At 42.3% G+C, this 13220-nt stretch overlaps 1 protein-coding gene across 2 annotated transcripts in view; it reads right to left on the reverse strand.

The window, feature by feature from the left end:
• The window catches only part of xylt1 (xylosyltransferase I), a 267186-nt gene that overhangs the window by 69068 nt on the left and 184898 nt on the right, over positions 1 to 13220 (reverse strand). For both annotated transcript variants that reach the window (XM_068056207.1, XM_068056209.1), the window contains exon 5: positions 3270 to 3350. In XM_068056207.1, coding sequence (XP_067912308.1) covers positions 3270 to 3350 — 81 coding nt within the window. The remainder of the gene's footprint in view (positions 1 to 3269; positions 3351 to 13220) is intronic.

Raw genomic sequence — 13220 nt, forward strand, 5'->3', positions numbered from 1 at the left:
CACATAGAATGTCATTTGTAACTTTGATAAGATGCTGTACTCATCTCCTTTGATAGCCTGGAAGAAGCTAAGAGCGATGCTGACCTTGACTGCCACTGGTAGCACTGTCCCACTTGTGGCAGTTAGGTAAATATATATTAGCCCTCTTATAAATTTATCCCCCTTCAAGTGCAGGCCATGTCCACTGGTTCTACTGTTCTGGGCAAGATGAATAGCATTGTCTAGTTCCTTTAGAATCCTAAAAAAAAATCATATCACCTCTCAACCTCTTTTCCAGTGAGAACATACTCAATTTACATAATGAAATGACTGATTAAAAAAGCAACAAGCCAAAAAGAACAGATCCAATAATGAGATACCCACAGCATCTCCAAGGACTACTAAGGTGATAATCGCTGACGCTAATGCAGAGACTTTGCACAAAAAACATTGCTGAAAGATTCTTATTGTCTCATAAAGGGCTAACAGCCAATAGCACAGCAGCAATGAAACTGGAAATCAAGACTTTCAATCAAAAATGAACCATTTTGTCTGTATAGTTCCACGTTCTATTTACTTCGTTGATTGCTGCTCTGCAGAAATTAGACATAAAGGGATAGATTTTTGAATTTAGCGCCTGGGGTGTTAAGCAGCAACTTGGACAGCACAGAGAGGAAAATCTGATGGGGCATAATGGAGCCAATTTCAGCATGCTAGCTTTGAATACTTTCCTGATAACACACCATTCGCTTAATCTTACCCAGTGTGACAAAAATGCATTTTCTTGTCAGTATTACATTTTTGATTAGGATTTTTTCTGCTGGAATCAGCATGTGAGGTGTTTAAAACCCAAGGTCACAATGGGTATAGCATCAAAGAACCATTATGAGTTAGAAAGCATCCTTCTTTTATAAGCTGGGTGGCTGAGGTGGGCTTCACAAATGCAACAAAATAGGCTATAAAACATCTACTTCAAACAATATCCTGGATCGCCCCTTTACTTTCTTCCTGTTTGAAATTACTGCTCGACTTTAACCAAGATTTGTAGGTATGAACAGGAACTATGGGGGCGGTGTCAGTTTTCAAGTCACATCACTTGCGCTGTCTGAAATATATTGGCCTGTAATTTGCAGTCAGCGGTGAAGCAATGGTGATTGCTGCTAACCTCGAAGAAAGCCTTGCCAAGTGATTCAGCAATCTCTGTGGCGAGAAGGTTACCTCTCTCGATGTGCAATTGATTGTAGCGTTCTTTAATGGGGATTCCCAGCATTGAGTGATGTCATCAAGCTGCCTAAGCAGCCAATCATATTAAAGAATTCCCACATACAGCCACCAGGAAATGAAAAGCACTCCGGTCGGCACAGACTCGGTGGGCCGAAGGGCCTGTTTCAGTGCTGTATCTCTAAACTAAACTAAAGAGCAAAATAAAGATTGGGATGTATACATAGGGGTAAGGTACAACTGAAATACCATGAACAAACATTAAAATTTAATTATTTAAAACAATCTAGTAATTATTCATAATGGAGAAACTTAACAACATTCCACTATTTTTCCAGGGCCAGATCGGTTGTTCTGCAATCGTTATTACTCAGATTGCTGTTAAAAACCAGTAACACCTCATTAAGCAAGGTGTAACTTTTTATTGGATTTCTAACAGCAATATTATAACAACTTATATTTATTATAGCACCTTTAACGTAATAAAACATCCCAAGCGCTTCACACAGGCATCATAAAACAAAATAGAACATCGAGCCACATAAGGAGAAATTAGGTCAGATGACTAAAAGCTTGGACAAAGAGAAGAGGAAATCTCCAAATCAACTGATGTCACTGATTGATGGTTCTGGGGTGGGGCCTCCACGGCACAGCTTGTGGCTGAGCAGTGAATGACAGACTCCAACTTCAGGATTTCTGCAGTCAGATTCAGAGTAGTAATGACAGCAACAGTTTGAGGTCAAAAACCATGCAAACTCCAGGCCATCGAGGACGTCTCTACCTGGTTCAGGTGGGAGTTTCCCAGCCTGCTCCAAATTCTAGCTGGTTGCACAATAGTAATGAATCAGGCACAGGCAGCCAAAAAACATGACCACCAATGGCTGAACGGCTGAAGAACTCTGACCTTGCTTGCACATAGGCGAGTGTGTTGGCTTTGCTATCCCGAGGCTGTAGCCTTGAGGGAAAGTTCTGGCACCAGAAAGCTAAATGCTGCTTATGACTTTAAATTACTTATGAATTACAAGCCTGTGCATGTTCCGAGTTATTTTAGGATGGATCCAGTGCTGTAGAAATGGTCCTAGAATATCAGCAGAGTGTTCGCAACAACAGTGACACTGAGAGCAGATCAGGAAGAAGATGTAAATGGAACACAAGCAGTTAAAAAATGGTGTAAAAATACCTCCAATGGTATAAAATTCATCCTAGATACCAAGGAGAGGTTCTGATTTTATATCAAATCAGCTTAAGAATAAGTGTAGTAGATTCTATGTCAGTGTAAATAAATCCCTTCTAGGCAATTTTTGTTCTGTACATTATATATCTTTTGAAATCTGCTGTCCCTACCTGGTCTGGCCTAGATGTGACTCCAGACTCGCAGCAATGCGGCTGACTCTTAAATGCCCTCTAAAATGGCGTAGCAAGCCACTCAGTTGTCAAGGGCAATTATGGATGGGCAACAAATGCTGGCCTTGCCTGTGACGCCCACATCCCATGAAAGAATTTTAAAAAATTATTTGCTACTCATTGAATTTGTCAGAATTAAATATTTCAACTCACATCTCTCCCATTTTGAATTGCAGGTTAAGAAAGACAGTTCGAAATAAATCTTTCTGGTGTCTGGGGTAAATAATATTGGGACATCTGCATGTATTTATACAAAGAGGACAAGGATAATTTTGCCAGCATTCTCAGCTGAATGGGTCCTCTAGTTTGCTGAGAGAACTAATGACATTAGGTGAATAAATGATGAGTTGAAAAGGCCTTGACTCACCAAATATTATTGTAGCTACCTTTTCTCCACTTAAATTGCAGAGGTTCTAACTTTCACTGTTCCAGGGTCCTCATAACGCTGAATCTGTGGAATAGCCTTCCTGTAGTTGCCGAGGCTCAACACTACAACTGGGCAACTGTGAGCAGCTGGGACTGGTTGGGACATCTGAATACTAGCAATGTAGCCATTGTCCAAAATTTGGCCAAGTCACTGCTTTGGTATGGAAAATCAATTCAAAGTCAAACATATTCAAAATAGGTGCATCTCAATAAGAGCTAACAGACAAAAGACACAGTACCTTGCATTGTCCCTGCCATGAGACTTCAGAAAGTTCATATTCCTGTATCTTGACAAGAAAGCCACCAGTTGATCATTAGTCCTATGGAACAAATATTAAAAAATTCTAATTAATAACCCATCTCTGATAAATAGGTTATTGCAATTCAATAATTTTTTAAAATGGTCCACTCCCCACATCACTATTTTTCAAACATTCTTAATTATCAGTGTCATTGGGTTGACTATGTGAACAGATACGGCCAATGTTCCCTCGAAGCTGCGTGGGTGCGTGGCCGCGTAGCAGTTAGGAATGTGCCATGCAGCGAACAAACAGGCTAAGCACAAGCAGCAGTCTTCAAGATGTGTGCATGTGTGACAATCTGTAATAATAATACTCAGTTTTTGTCTGTCTGGACTCCTTTGATTGGTCAGTTTAAGGGGTGCACCCATTGGCGGGTTTATTTGGTGGGTGGCGCATGCAGAGGCATGTGGGGTGTGCATAGGATTGGAGCCAACAGTTAGTGGTTGCGGCGGCAGCGAGGAGGCTGTTGGTTAGAACAAAAATAGAAGATAAGGGGAACCCAACAACGAGGTTACTTTGACTGGGAATTGTTTCTATGAGGGATGGGATGGGAGGGATGGGGACGGCAAGAGTGGGATGGGGATGGCATGCGCAGGATGAAATGGCATAGGTTGGGGATGGCACGGGCGGGGTGGGTCAGAGGATGGAATTGGTTAAGTGTGGCAAAATGGCAGGCACAATTCTTTGATACAAATTATTCAAAAGCTGTTCTTTGAGCTAAAATTGAAGATTCATTTGATTTGAGTGAAAATGTTAGAGAAAAGCTGTCAGGTGAATTAAAAGAATATAGTAGCAATGATTCTATAGACGAACATTATGATAACAGTCTATACCCTCCAGAGTTTCTACACAGTCTAACTTCAATGGGGATGCCACTGCACAAACTGAAACTGAAGGACGGAGCAGATATAATGTTGCTAAGGAGCTTGAATTCTAAACAAGGACTCGATCATGCAGCAAGATTGGTAGTTAGGAAATTGTTTTCTTTGATAATAAATGGAATTATCAAGCGCAGATTTCAAGGAAATAGAGTGTTTATTCCTTGAATCATTTTGAGCATATCAGATGTAAACCTACCTTTTCAACTCAGGAGAAAAGAGTTCCCAATTAGACTTTCATATTCTATGACTATAAACAAGTCACAAGGCCAGACTGTTCACAAAATTTATATTTATATTTTATGTGGCTTTTTCCAGAGTGAGAAGTTTTGATTTTGTTAAAGTTTTTGGTGAAAGAACAACTAGAAATCCTGCATTTAAAGAAGTACTGTTGCAGTAAAGATCCTAATTTGACCACAAATGTTTTGTGGGTCTCTGCTCGTCTTAAAGGAATCACGCGAACAATGTCAGCATTCATCATTATCCTGCGAAAATGACAGCAACTTCTGGCGACCATATATGCGCAGTTAAATGTGGAAATGCAGAAGGTGCTGTCATGGATTCTCTGCTCCTCCACACGGTGTGCTGTTGAGTACCCACAGATGAGAATTTCCCCTTTTATGCTATAATATCGCTGTTAAACACCACCCCCCCCCCACTAAAAAAATTAAGCTTTATTAATGAGGTGTAACTGGGCTTTCAATCATGTACTAAGTCATAACTATTGCTGAACAACTTCTCTGGCCCTGGAAAACTAATTTTATATTTGTCCAACATCAAATTTTGCCATTATGATAAAAATTAGTTTTCCAATAAGATTTTAAAAATTTATGATACTAATGTGTATATTGCAATCTTTATTTTGCTCTCTGTAATATTTATAAAAAGTGCATTTTACTTCCTGTTTTGCTGTCTATGAAAATTCTTCAATATGACTGGCTGCTTACTTTGCTTGATGACATCACTGTTGCTGGGCTTCTGGAGATCCCCTTGACTTGGCACCAGATTCAAATTAATGTTGGGAAATGTGTAAATTATACCACAGGGATTACTTGATCAACTGTACAGCGAGTACTGTCACTTCGCCACTGACTGCAAAACCCTAGCCATTGCAATCCATTAAAAAGGTCAGAGTGCTTATTTTCAACGGCTAAATTCAGAAGGTTTACAAAGCTATGGAAACTGAATTGCTTAAACTGCTGATTCAGATTCTGTTTCCTACTACTAACTAGGTAAAGAAGGCCTTTTTTTCGAAAATGAAAATGGGGTTGAAGGCTTAAGAGATTTAGAATAATACCCAAATTCAGCCCATTGGGTCCTGATGAGTTGCATGACCCTTCAGGATAACTACAGTGTAATTTTTTTAAAATTCATTCATGGGATGTGAATTTTTAAAAAAAAATTACACTTTAGTTATCCTGAAGGGTCATGCAATTCATCAGGACCCAATAGGCTGAATTTGGGTATTATTCTAAATCTCTTAAGCCTTCAACTCCATTTTCATTTTAGAAAAAAAGGCCTTCTTTACCTAGTTAGTAGTAGGAAACAGAATCTGAATCAGCAGTTTAGGCAATTCAGTTCAGTAATGATTCAAAAAATCCTACAGCTGTGTTATTGAGAGAGCAGTCCAAACTTGGGAATTTGAGATTTTGCAACTGGGAGTTCAACTACCTTCCTGCCTTCTGTCATCTAACATAAAGCTTGGCTATAATATTTTGTTGGTGCTCGTAAGACTTGTGACAAGGAAGCTGGAGGTTTGTTCCTTATGGCACTTCTCTTGAGAATTTCATGATAAATAGTAAAGGAAATAATAGATTCCAAACACTGAGTAACTTTTATTCCACTTTTTTTTTAGAAAGAAAGAATGCTTTTAATTTTACATATTAACGGGACTGTGTGAAGCCATACCAAATAATGCAGAAACACCACCAGGATTACACACACACACACAAATAGTATCTCACGGGATGAAAGATAAACCTCTTATCATAGGAGTAGCTACACAAGGGAAAATCAAATATCTTGCACTAAATAAACACAGACTATTAATTAACACACTTTGTCATTTTATCTTTTTCATGTACATCCGAAATAATGAAGTTCCTATAGTCAGGAGGGGTTTGCTACTTGGTTAATAGTTCATGGTACTAAAACCTGAAGGGTGATTATATTTTTTTTCTTCAAAAGGATGTGAAAACAACATTAAAACAAAATTAAGCCTGTGGAAATTACTGATTGCGTAAATGGTGCCGGAAGATTAGAAACTACTGATTAGCTCAGTTCACTGGGGAACATATGAAACACACAGGATATCAATTAGGCAACAGAAATTCAGAAGTGAGGAAACCAGTAACTGAGGTCTTTTCCAGTGACATCTGGCTTGTCGTCATCGATGCAGTATATGATCATAAAATAATATCGTCATATATCAATATGTCTTTTCCATATTTGAGTAAAATAATTTCACATTTTAGGAGCTTTCAAAAGAGACAAAACTGAACAGGTGCTTAAGTCCCACTTATACCAAGAGTACTGGACAGTCTTAAAATAAACCCCCAAGCCTGCCTGTGATCCACATTTGCATTGCTGTCTTGTACAACCATTCTCTGACATCTGGGCAGCTCCCAAACATAGGAACATTGGAACAGGACTAGGACATTCAACCCCTTGTGCCTATTCTGCCATTCAATTAGATCATGGCTGATCTGTAATTTAATACCCTTGCCTGACAAAAACAGATTCAGAAAGTTGCAAAAAGATGTTAATAACGTGAATGGAACTGGTCACTGCAACTGAGGGAATGCACCAACTCAGAGTTATAGAAGTCATAGAACAGAGTTTTCAAAGGTCCAATGATACTGATGTTGCCTCAACATGCAGATGGTGGCTTTAGAAAAAACGCCTGCAATTTTCCAATAAGCCGCCTGTGACACGCAAAGCACCACCGATGGTCTACGACCTTGGAAAGTTCCACTCAATGTTACTAAAACAAAAACAGGCCAATCAGCCCATCAAGTCTGCACCAGTGTTTTTCTCTACTTGAGCCACCTATCCTAATCACTTTCTCCTCATCACTTCTCATACCTTTTAATAGCCCTTTTTCGTATATTAAAAAACGATCAAATTGTTTTTAAAAATAGAAGTTCTGCTTCATCAGCAGTTTGTAATAGAAAACTCCACACTCTTACCATTTTTTGTCTAAAGATATTTGTTTCGCGTCTCCCCATGATTCTATTTGTGATCAGTCTATGATTGTTCCCTTTCTTTACTGTCTTGCTGACCAATAAAAACAATGGGAGTAATTTCAAACTCCACAAAAAAGATGAGTTTGAGTCGAGCTGAATGTTGACATTGTAAAAACAATTCAAACTCAAGCCCAACCCACCTCGAACCTGCCCACTTCCAGTTTTAATGAAACCAAAGCAGGATGTTCAGCGTTTGGAATCTGGGGTGGGGAGGGCGGGGAGACTGGGAACTTATTTGATTGTGCATACGATTTCTTTTCCTGCTCCACCTTTAACCTGGCAACTGATGGGAGGTGAGGACTGCTGTATGGAACAGAAAGCGCCTTTCTAGCACTGCTTGTGGGTCAGGAGTATCAGGACTGTGTTGCCCCAGCTCACCAAGCTACCTTGTTAACCTCCCCAGCAATCAGACACCACTGCAATCTGATGCCTACCTGACATCCTCTACAGTCCACGATCTTATCCCCAGCACCTCTATGTCCTTCCCAGCATCCCACTATCTCGTCCACAATTCCCCCAATATCAGTCCCAGCATCTTCTCCCGAAGTCAGGCAGGCTCCAGTGAGGTGGGGGTTGTGGGGGATTGTTGCTGCGGGTTGCCATTCCTGCGGGGAGCCCCTCCATGGGCTACAGAGTGCCCAATTAGCAGGGGCCTCCCCCCACAACTGAACCCACAGGGAGGCCACCACGTTCACCAGGCGATCTCCACACGGATAGCCCACCTGCCGCTGGTAAAATGCCAGCGCTGGTGGGAAGAGGCCTTTAATTGGCCATTTAAGTGGCTCAATGGGCCTATGGGCAGGGTAGGGGGGTCCTCCATTTTCCCCACTGCTGGTAAAATGCCATGCGGCGGGAAGGCAATGCTCCCAGCCTTCCCTTGCCATTTTACAGGCACCCCTGCCTCCCAGCCCGTTGCTGGTAACATCCATCCCAGGGAATCAAGAGTGGTAACCAGTGGTCCATACATGATAATAGACAGCTGGGGCATTAATAGGATTGATAGCCCACCAGGATTGTCCTGATGTCTCTATGAATTAAAGATTGATCTTCTAGGTAGTGCTTCCAACAACTCTGGGAAAAAAATCATTGGGGTGTTAAAAGTGTTTTATTTCCCTCCCTTACAATTCTGTGTGATGAACCTAAATTTATTCCTTCTCTACCGTCTTGCTGACAAGTGGAAACAATCTGCCACTAATTCCCTTTTCATAACTCTTCATAATCTTAAAGAGCTCTATGACTTTGGTTTATTTAGTTGTACAAATACTGGAGCCTAATAGAAAGGGCTGTTTGACTGATAGTCAAGAATCATCCATTTGGTAACAAGAGTCTGTTGGCTTTTCATTTGGTGTGGAAGGCAGGGTGCTGTGATAACAGGTGTGTTTGGCGACCAATGGCAAAAGTTTGGGGCAAGGCAGTTGGATGTGGGAGGGTCATGTGATGATACCTCTGGGAATATGTCCAAGTGGAGTTGGCAACCTTAAGCATCGATGAGCTACTCTGGAAAACGCTACCCACCACTCCACCCACATCAGTCTGCTTATAAAACTCCGTTCTTTTGTTGTGTATAGAATAATGGATTTTTAGAAGCTGTTACAAGGCAGTAATGAGATGATTATAGTTTCAAAATCACTCTAGGGCATCTATTATTTTTAGAACATATAGAAAGATTTAACATATACTGAGGAAGTACTAGGTCTGCTATTATTCATTTTTTCAGGCAGTGTAGGCTAACAGACATTATAATCCAGGCGACTGATGCATGGTAACGTCCACACTGAAGACGAATGGTGATGCACAATCATTGCAAATTTATCAAGAAATAATTTGTAAGCAAGGATTAGGAAATCATATCCACACCACAGAACAGGTTCCTGTGTATAGTTTCACATTCAGCATTACCCTGCTAACTGTCAAAACTGCAGTGCATATGTTAAGTCAGGATGTTAACGGTGAGGAAGAAGGAAATTACAGCACTGTCTGTGCCTCACAATACAGCACATTAAAATAGCAAAAATCCAGCAGGGAGAAAACTGCAAATTGTTCCATGAACAATCAAAATGTTGAGCACAAATGCAATGACACTGTTTCAACACTGAACAAGACTATTGTGCCATTTTCCAAGTGAATATCTGAGCCATCAAGCCATAACTAAAACTGAACATAAACAAATGCCAGTAATTTACAAGTAGTTTTCCAACATAGGCCACTTTAACGCCCCACCATTGCAGTTTCTCTAAGCAGGCCGGGTTAAAATTAGAAATAAAAACAGAAAACACTGGAAATGCTCAGCAGGTCCAGCAGCATCTGTGGAGCGAGAAACAGAAGGATGAAGGGTCATTGACCTGAAATGTTAACTGTTTCTCTCTGCAAAGATGCTGCCAGACCTCCTGAGTATTTTAAGCATTTTGCTTTTGTATGTAGTGTTAAAATTAGGCTGTGTGTGTGAATGATTTTTAATACAGTACACAGTAGGTACATTGAAAAGAAAAACTGAATTTAAAAAATGCATGCATCCTGGGAACTGGGCGTATGCTATTGGGTTACAGATGGCCTGGTAGATATAGTAGAGGTCATTTGTGAGGCTTCAATGCAAAAGCAGATCCTAGCTTGTGGTGGGCATGGGTCAAAGAATTGGAGCTACAGTGTTCTTGCCCAAACTCCAATCCATGTTCGCATCTCACGAAACTCTGCACTGAGCTGCACAAAATTACCCCTTATATCACAGTATCATTGGTTAGAGATCATATCAACTCAATTTAGTTTAGTTTAGAGATACAGCACTGAAACAGGCCCTTCGGCCCACCGAGTCTGTGCCAACCATCAACCACCCATTTATACTAATCCTACACTAATTCCATATTCCTACCACATCCCCACCTGTCCCTATATTTCCCTACCACCTACCTATACTAGGGGCAATTGCTAATTGCCAATTTACCTATCAATCTGCAAGTCTTTGGCTTGTGGGAGGAAACCGGAGCACCCGGAGGAAACCCACGCAGACACAGGGAGAACTTGCAAACTCCACACAGGCAGTACCCAGAATTGAACCCGGGTTGCTGGAGCTGTGAGGCTGCGGTGCTAACCACTGCGAATTCTGGACACTGGAGGTTGATGGCCCTGTTTTTATGCATTAATACAAACAGTTTTATTCTGCAGAGCTCCATCAGGAATATGATTTGCAATGGTTGCTCACCAACATTTTAAAAAAGGTTTTTTTTTTGTTTAGCAGGCTAATCTGATGCCCAGAGAAACCTATTTAAGAGCCTCAAAACTAAGTTACTGAGAAATCCACCGTCAGACCACGGCTCCAGTTGTAATCCACTAGACAAATTTATTGAACATTAAACAGTACTCAGTATATTTACAGGAATTACAAACTTTGCTAATCGTCTCACTGTTAAAAGCAAGATGCTTTATCTGCACTAACCTCAACATTAAACTGACTCTTGAAGCATGGGGTGGAATTTTGTCCTGCCTTTGGAGGCAAGCAAAGAGGTGGGGGGCAAACAAAACATTGCCCAGGCCCCCTGCCATTTGTCCTGGGTGGAAAGGCTGAGGACGGCCTTCCCACCCCAGGCCAATTTTTATTGAAAGCGAAGGGGCCCGAACCCCGTCACCAGAATCAAATACAGCCCATGGGGCAGAATTTAACGCCCATAAGGGAGTGAGTACGGAGGCAAGCAGATGTGAAAATCTGCATCGCTGACTGGCGTGCCGGTTTGCGAACACTATCCCACCCCCGAGCCATTTACCCGGACACACGATCGGTGTAGAAAGGGCTACCCACCCGTAACTAGCAGGTAGACAATTTAGCTGAGTTACTGGCTGATTAAGACCTATTGTCGGAGGTAACTGGAATTTTCCAGTCGGGCTCTGGGCCGCTGCAGTGTTGGGAACAGGCCAGCTGCCTCGAGGCAGCTTCCCGGCGGCAGATCGGGGGGGCCAGCACAAAAAGCAGACTCTGGGGCTATCCCTCCACAATGGTGGCCTGGCTGCTATGGCCATTTTTTAATTGAAAAGTTTTTAAGGTTGTTGAGAGGGTGCCTCAAGATGGAGGCATCCTCTCTCTCTCTCTCTCTCTCTTACTTGAAGCGGCAGGCTACAGCTCTTCCTGAGCTGCAGGACCTCCTATTAGCCCTCCAGCTTTGAGAGCCCACCCTCCACCCTTAATTGGACAGGGAGCCCTTCCTCTAGTCACTAACTGGCCAATTCAGGGAAAATCACCGCTGGGTGACAGTTTCTCATAGTGCGGGGTCAGAACCCCCATTTGATCTCGACATCGGGGTCCTGACCCAAAACCCTGCCCATGGTTTTCTTACTTACATGGCTGGGACTAACAGAGTTATCTCATAGTTGTCCTGGCCTGCAGTTTCCTTTCATTCTTTGCCTCATCTGACATTTTAACAAATACCCTTTTCTCTTCCTTTCAGCTGTTAAGGATCGCAAGTTCCAACAACTCAAGGGTACCAGCATCTCTAAGGATCCTTCTTCCCCTTCACTTCTTTCCGACCCAGCCCTTCCTCTAATTTCACCTCTTGCCACGTATTCATGATACCCTCCAACCTTCCCCTCTCTGACGCCGAACGATCTGTCCTTAGCAAAGGCCTCAGTTTTATCCTCTTACGCTCCACCTCAATGAACTTTGAACTCAGCATGGCATTGAGTTCTTCTTCCTTCACCTTTGCCTCCACATCTACTTCTTTGGGCAGGAGTACCCACCCCCCTCCACCCCCACTTACATAGCAGACCCTTTTACCCACCTACAGTATTTTCCCTCCACCCGAACCCTCCCTCTGCTGACAAGGGTGGAGCTGTTGTTGCCTGGTGTACTGATCTCTAACTTGCAGAGGCCCAACGCCAATTCTCTGACACTTTCCCCCTACCTCCTCTGGACCAAGACCCCACCATCAAACATCAAGCCATTGTTTCCAGGACTATCAGTGACCTCATCTCCTCTGGAGATCTTCCTTCCACAGCTTCCAACCTCATAGTCCCCCAACTACAAACAGCCCCCTTCTACCTCCTTCCCAAAATCCACAAACAGCACTGCACTGGTAGACCTATAGTTGCAGTATGTTCCTGCCCCAGTGAACTGATTTCTTCCTATCTGGACTCTAATTTTTCTCCTTATCCAGTCTCTCCCCACCTACATCCATGACTCTTCTAATACCATCCGTCACTGATAGTTTCAATTTCCTGGCCCTAACCGTCTCCTCTTCGCCATGGACGTCCAATCCCTGCACACCGCCATCTTCCACCAGGTAAGTTTGAGGGCTGTTCACTGCTTTATTGAACAGAGGCCCAACCAGTCTCTATCCACCACCACCCTGCTCCACTTGGCTGAACTTGTTCTCACAATGAACAACTTCTCCTTTAACTCTTATTCCAAATAAAAGGTGTTGCTATGGGTACCTGCATGGGTCCTAGCTATGGCTACCTTTTTGCAGGATATATGGGACATTTTTCGTTTCAGTCCTACTTGGGCCCCCTCCATCAACTCTTTTTCTGGTAGATTAATGACTGTATCACGAGTCTGCTCTCACTCCGAATTGGAAAACTGCATCAACTTTGCTTTCAATTTCCATCCTTCTCTCACCCGCACGCTGTTCATTTCCAACGCTTCCCTTCCCTTCCTCGACTTCTCTATCTCCATTTCTAGGGATAGGCTATCAACAACTATTCACTATAAGCCCACTGATTCCCACAGCCACCTCGACCACAGTTCCTCACACTCTGCTTCCTGTAAGGACTCCATTCCATTC

Source organism: Heterodontus francisci, chromosome 24 (assembly GCF_036365525.1).
Source record: "Heterodontus francisci isolate sHetFra1 chromosome 24, sHetFra1.hap1, whole genome shotgun sequence".
NCBI classification, from domain to species: Eukaryota; Metazoa; Chordata; class Chondrichthyes; order Heterodontiformes; family Heterodontidae; genus Heterodontus; species Heterodontus francisci.